At 39.5% G+C, this 6,990-nt stretch overlaps 1 protein-coding gene across 1 annotated transcript; it reads left to right on the top strand.

Annotated features, from left to right (window-relative positions):
• The first annotated feature begins 315 nt into the window (after positions 1–315).
• Positions 316–1,469, top strand: LOC149198690 (disease resistance protein RPV1-like). The gene is made up of 2 exons (XM_089400338.1): positions 316–716; positions 869–1,469. Exons 1-2 carry the CDS (start codon positions 316–318, stop codon positions 1,467–1,469), a joined length of 1,002 nt encoding a protein of 333 aa, XP_089256464.1.
• Positions 1,470–6,990: the final 5,521 nt, after the last annotated feature.

Here is a 6,990-nt window from a genome sequence, read left to right as displayed (position 1 = left end):
GTTAGCTCAACAAATTATATCCAACTTTCAAATTATAAACAATTTAACAAGATGAGAATTTAAAAATTGAAATTGCTTGTTTACCTGGCTCATCTGCTTTCGTTGCAATCCCTGCCAGGGTATTACCAAAGGTACCTATGGCTCTACTGAAACAAGTGTTGTGTCTGTGTATCTCCAATTGGTCCCTCTCCTTAGGGACCATGCGATCAATGCAGTCAATCAATCCATCTCTAACCTCCGAGTCAAAGATTCTTCCTCCAAAGATTTATAATGATACTTTGGGTTCAAAAAAAACCCAACTAAATATATAGAGCTATGGAGCTGATTGTTCAATCTTTGATCAATAATTTCTCAAATGTGCCCATACTTGGCCACTCTATCCTTGTATTCTGCCTTTATTTTCTCATTTTCTTGTTGCATAGCCGCTGTAAGGCCTTTCGTTATCCGAGACCTTGTAGAGAAACTGCTATTCATGACGCTTGCGGCCACGTAGCCATCTTCTCTCCCAACTATGTGCAATCAAAACGGTGTTTGGATGAGCTGGTCATCATAGCGAACTCAGGGGTTACCATTCTTCATGTACTTTACAAAGTAGACCCATGTGAGCTCCGGTGGACAGGAAAAGACAAAGAGGGAGGGTATGCTGATGCCCTGCGCAAACATAAACAGAATCAGCAAACTATTCAGAATTGGAGAGGCGCTGAATCATGTTGCAGGTGTAAGCGGCTTCCAGCTCGACTCGTGGAATCAATGAGGATCTCCCACATTCCCAATCCCTGTTATTTTTTTTGTTGGATTGATAGCTATATGGAAATTTAGTTAAGCTTTTGTCAATACTGATTTTCCTTTCTGAATAATTAATATGCAGTGGATATAAGGAGTTATGGGATAAGGTTCTTCAAAGTCTGCTGAAAGCAGTTCCAAAAACACGGTTGGATGCAGCAAAATATGAAACTGGGTGGGGTCAGAAAATTGAGGAAATTGAAAAGCTTGTGCGGTCACAGCACAAGGGGCGTGTGGAGGCCGCCAACATCGTGGGAATTGTGGGTGTGAGCAGAGTTGGAAAAATTACGATGGCTAATGCATTTTTGAACCTTAAGAGTTCAGATTACGATGGAACCTCCTTTCTATATGATGTGAAAGAAAGTGCAGAAAGAATGTCTCTAAATTCTTTGCAGACTCAACTCATTAAGGACTTGAAACATATAGATGATATCAAAATTGGGGAGTGTGGAGAAGGTGTAGGGATACTCAAAAGGAATCTCTGCTATTGTCACGCTCTGATAGTATTAGATGATGTTGATCATTTGGATCAACTCCATGCGTTCTTGCCAATTAAGTCTGTCCTTCACCCCAGGAGTTTGATTTTGGTTACTTCTAATCACAAGGAAGTTCTTATTAGTGCAAGAATAGCAGAATCATCTATTTATTATTTGGTGGGATTACGACGACTCATCCTCGGTCTCTGAGCTTATCTCGATTACCATTCCCGAATATTCCGCAATCGGAAGGACACTGGCTCGGTCAAATTTTTGACCGAGCCACTGTCCGTCGGTTAGCCAAATATTCAGGGAATCAGCGATCGAGATAAAGATGCCCGTCGTCGGTCCCGCCAGATGCTCGGAAAAATGTGCGTCCTATGCTTGGAAAGATGTGGTCGGGCCTGTCCCTGGTTGAGACTGAAGCTTACCATGCAGAGCAGATACAACGGAATGAGCGGAATTCAGTCTCATGGCTCCGCTGGAATGAGTGTCCATATGTTTGCCTACCTTCCTGGTTCGAATGCTTGGAAAAATGTGCGTCCTATGCTTGGAAAGATGTGGTCGGGCCTGTCCCTGGTTGAGACTGAAGTTTACCATGCAGAGCAGATACTGCGGAATGAGCGGAATTCAGTCTCATGGCTCCACTGGAATGAGTGTCCATACGTTTGCCTACCTTCCTGGTTCGAATTAAGACATTTGATAATTTTGGAAGTAACCGGGACGGAATTGAAAGGATTGTGGGGAAACGAAGGACCCGTAAGTAGGTGTAGATGCGTTCATTTTGTGTTAATCGTATCGTTATATCATCATGTATTTCATTATATGTTTCTTATGATCGAAATACGAACATTGCAGGCACCTCGTCAACTCCAGGAGTTAAAAGATATGTACTCCAAAACTTTTACATTTTCCAAAGCGATTTTATGACTTGAAGCACCTCGAAAATATTGTGGTGAATGTTCGCAAGACGACAGATCAGGACTATGATGTGTTATAAACCATCGTGGCCCTGATGCAAAATACACGGTAGCCACGAATCTCTACCGTCGACTTCTCCTCTGTGGATTGCGAGTCTTTCTTGACAAGACAGAATTGCGGAGCGGACACGAAATTTCGTCCCAAATAGAAGACTTTATTCGATGTGCGTCTGTACACATCGAAATCTTCTCTCCAACTTATGCACAATCAAAATGGTGCTTAGATGAGCTCGTGTTCATGATGTTGAAAGTTAATTTCAACTGCGTTTGTTCAACTCCCAAAACCGCCGCAGCGAAACCAGAAACCGCCTGACGCATTTCGGACCACCTTTTGGCGTGAGGTTGTTTCCGTGCAGTCGACTCCGATCCAACGAAATGCTTCCACGCGTCCTGCACTTTCTGCAAAATCTCTGCCATATCGGACCCTAACGTTCGGCATGAAGTGGGCTCCCGAAATCTTTGTCAGCCGTCCGAAGGGGTTCAAAGATCTCCGCCGTCCATTGTTTCAACATGCATTCGAGCCAACATTAATTACCTTGCATGGAGTAAACTCAAACGTTTGACCACCGGTTCCGTCTGCAAAAGAATTAAATCGAATTTAAACATGGTCGTAGAAAGTTGGTAAAGCATTTAAGTTTTCTTATACGGCATATATTTTTTAACATGGTCGTAGAAAGTTGGTAAAGCATTTAAGTTTTCTTATACGGCATATATTTTTTAACATAGATCAAACGTGTTATTATTTTTGTATTGCACATACATTATACATGTTATGCTTTTGGTTGAATGGTTGACCATTTTGAAAAACGAAGTTTGTGAACTCACACGCCTGTGAATAAAAAGAATGAATGCACAGCAGTGCGAATAGGGAACAGGGGGAAGCAATATGTTTTTTTTTGTTAATTGTTGTTCGTGTTGACCATTTGAAAAACGAGGCAATAGCAAAAACCTTGTTGTTGCACAGCAGTGTAAGATTAAAAACGGGGGAGCGCAATGGGGGAGCGCATATGTTTCAGTAAGGTTTTTAATATATGTTGACCAGTGTGTAAGCATGACACAGAACGCACAGCAGTGCATGGTGTTAAGAAAAGGAATGAAGACAAAGACCAGTGTATGAAGCAAGAGCGTATGGTGTGAGTGAAGAATTTTATTTTTCATAGTGAATGTAATGAAAATTTTATTGCATATGTAAAAATTTGTTTTACAACAGTATGAGAAAAATATTTTTACACCAGTAAATGTAAAAGGGTTTTACAGCAGTAAAAGAAAAAGAGATTTTTACACACCAGCAGTGTAAAATCTCAGGAAGAGACAGAGTTTCTTTTTGTTGGTTAAAATGTATTTTTGGTAAATCCCTATGAGTGAAAGAGGAAGAAATATGTATCAGGCATTTTACGTTTAATGAATACAAGAATTTTTATGGGTGTGTAATACTTTGTTCTCAGAATTTTTTTTAAGCTTCCCTGTGTTAAAGATCCTGGAGAGAGAAAAACAGAGCATTGTCTGTGTGTGTGTTCAATTTGTTTGTTTTTGGGATTTTCCCAGAAAAATCCCCAACAGTGGTATCAGAGCTAGTCCAGGCTCTTTGAAGACGTCAAAGAAGCTGAAGGAAGGTTCCTTTTGTTGCAGCAGTAAATCTTCTCCAGCAGAGTGAAGACTCAGGCAAAAGGATTCAGGTATTCCTCAAAGGTTTTTGAGTTATTGTTGAAGAAATAGTCAATCATTTTAAATACATAGTGAGGGATTTGAAGCATAGTTAAGAATGGCAAGGTCAAAGAAAAAAGTCTCCAAACCTCCTAAGGTTGTGTCTCCCTCTTCTACTAAAATAGAAGACAATCTATTTGAAAGCATTCTATTTGAGGCTTCAAGGTTTAATGGAAATTTTGATATGTGGGAAATAAAAATGAGGACTGTCTTACAGTCTCAAGGGATTGAAATTTGGGAATCAGTGATTGATGATAGCAAGATGGACATAGAATCCAAGGAGTACAATGCAAAAGCAACAAAGACAATCTTGGATGGACTGCCTGATTCTGTAAAGAAGAATCTAGGAAAATATTCATCAGCAAAGGAGATATGGGACAGACTTCATGACCTTCATGCAAAGGGAGCACTGACCATGACCATCAGTCAAGAAGGAAATTCTGAACCCATCATAGAAGCTGAAAATGAGAAGGTTGATCTCATCAAATTTCAAGTAAAAGAAAGGGATGAAGAGCTCGCCAAGCTTAAGAAGGAACTTGATCTAAGCAAGAGGAAGCATCATGAAGAAGTCATCTCCATGACAAATCAGTTGAATAAAGTAAAAAAGCAGGAAGATATCTTGTCAAATCAACTTGAACAAAGGCACAAGAGAGTGAACAAACTTGTAGAAGAGATTGGACAGTACAAGGTAGAGGTCTCCTCCCTTAAGTCTGAACTACAAGAAGCCAGGAAGCAGGCACAAGAAGCTGAAAAGAAAATGGAGAGCAGTCAAGCAAAGAATGAAGAAACCTCCAAAATGAAGTCAGATATCATCTCCCTTAAAATAGTAGCAGCTGAAGCTACTCGTAGCAAAGAAGAAACTGAGGAACAACTTGCAAAGGAGAATAATGAGTGTGAAAGATTGGAAGAAGAGATTGTTCTCTTCAGGAAAAAGGTTGAAGGGATGAACAAAATCATTAAGAGCTCTCAAGCCTTGGATGACATGCTCAGCTATCATAGATCTCCATCTGATAAATCAGGACTTGGGTATGTAGGTGAACCCTCAAACAAGAATGAAAATGCTTTAAGCAGAGGAGATGTGAAGAAGGGAGAAAGAAATTGTGATGCTCCTAGTTCCAGCAAAGGCAAGGAGAAAAATGAAGGCTACAATAGAAGAAATCCTACTCCAAGCAGAAAACCAACTCCAAGAAGAAATGTCGTTGATGTCAAAGAGGTAAGAGGAAATGGTTATCATCAAAGGATCTCAAGGCAGCAAGGCTTCAGAAGTACATCAAGGAAACCTCCATCTCCCAGTTACCAAAGTTCATTTTTTGGTTATTTTTATTCTTGCTCAAACTTTGGTCATATGGCAAAAGACTGTAGAACATTTCATAGAGATATATGTTATGGTCTCCGACAACCTCCAAGAAACAATTTTGCAAGAAGAAATCATGAATTCGTATTCATGAATAATGTTGAATGTTTCAAGTGTCATAACATTGGGCATATGGCACGTGATTGTAACTTAAGATGGGCTCCTATGCAAGCTAGACCCACATAAAAGAAGAAAGTTACACAAGTATGGAGAAGGAAGGAAATACAGTCTGAAAGTCCCTTGAGCTCTCAAGCTGATCTAAGTTTCTTTTGAGAAAACTTTGCTGAAAGAAAACAATGCATACATTAAGGGGGAGCCTGTAATTCTTGATCATTATCGCTGAAGCTATTGGTGAATGGGTTCTTATGAAATCCTTGCTGAATTATATTCTTATAAGGGAGAGATATGAAATTAAATCTGCCATAAGAGCAGAGAAGAAAAGTCTGCAGGGCATGGAGATTGCGTGGAGGATGTATTGCAGCGCAGCAGAGCGCAAATGAAATATTTTTGTTAATCCCTCTGAAATGTAATACGCAGCGGTGTTGAAAAATGTAATGTTTTTGCTTTGTTTTTTATCACATATGCAATGCAATATGCACAGAAGTGTGGAGAAGAAAAAGGGGCAGCGTTGAAATGTGAAGTGCAGCAGCACGGTGAAAAGAAATTTTTTTACGCACAGCAGTGCGAATGTAAGTGCAGTGAAGTTTTTTGGTTATTGTCCATTTTGAAAACAAAAGGAAGAAAAACATGCAGCAGTGTGCAGAAGTGAAATTTTTTTTTGTGTGGTAATGAGAAGAGGGCAAAACACAGCAGAGCGTAAATGCCCAGTGTTTGAGAATGCAATGAAATTTTTCACACAGCAGTGAAAAGGGTAATGTAAGTCTTGTTTTTGTTGTTGGAGAATATGTAGTAAAAACACACAACAATGTGAATATGAAAAATGCAGCAGCATGAAGTTTTTTTTGTTGAAGAAACGAAATGTAATGGGCAACAACACATGTAAAAGAAATTTTTCTTTACAACAGTAAATGTAAGTGCAGTGAGTGTGTTGTTCATTGAACTGAAATGCAATATATGCAACAGCAGTGAATGTAAGAAATATTTACACACAACAGTGTAAATTTGTAAGCTGGGACAGAGTAATTGTTCTAGAAGAGACAGAATATTTTGTTTTTATGATTATTTGCACATGGGATGAATGATACAATGTGCGGCAGCAGAAGAACGGGAGGAGATGCACAGCAGTGCATAGAATATATGTGTTGATTTATGTAATAAAAAAAATGGTGAAACGCAGCAGCGTAGATAAAATCCAAGCTTTTTTTTGGTATTGTATTTGAAGCAAAGTATATAACGCACAACAGTGCGAGAAGAGAGGAAGTGAAGTTTTTGGTGAATCCCTCTGTTAAAGAGGAAGGTGCTCTTCAGCATAGTCTTAGGTGAATCCCTCTGTCAAGAGGAAGGTGCTCTTCAGCACAATCTCAGGTGAATCCCTCTGTCAAGAGGAAGACTCTTTTGATTGTTTGTGGAACTGCATGTGAAGCAGTATTGGTGAATCCCTCTATGTGAGGAAGATGTTATTGTAACAGCAGTTGGTGAATCCCTCTGTGTGAGGAAGATGTTATTTTACAGCAGTTGAAATTAAAGGGGAGTGTTGAAAGTTAATTTCAACTGCGTTTGTTCAACTCCCAAA

The sequence above is a fragment of the Pinus tabuliformis genome, chromosome 2_1 (assembly GCF_031772625.1).
Source record: "Pinus tabuliformis cultivar Carrire ecotype Pingquan chromosome 2_1, CPIR1, whole genome shotgun sequence".
Lineage (NCBI taxonomy): Eukaryota > Viridiplantae > Streptophyta > Pinopsida > Pinales > Pinaceae > Pinus > Pinus tabuliformis.
This window is presented reverse-complemented; position numbering and strand designations above follow the sequence as displayed.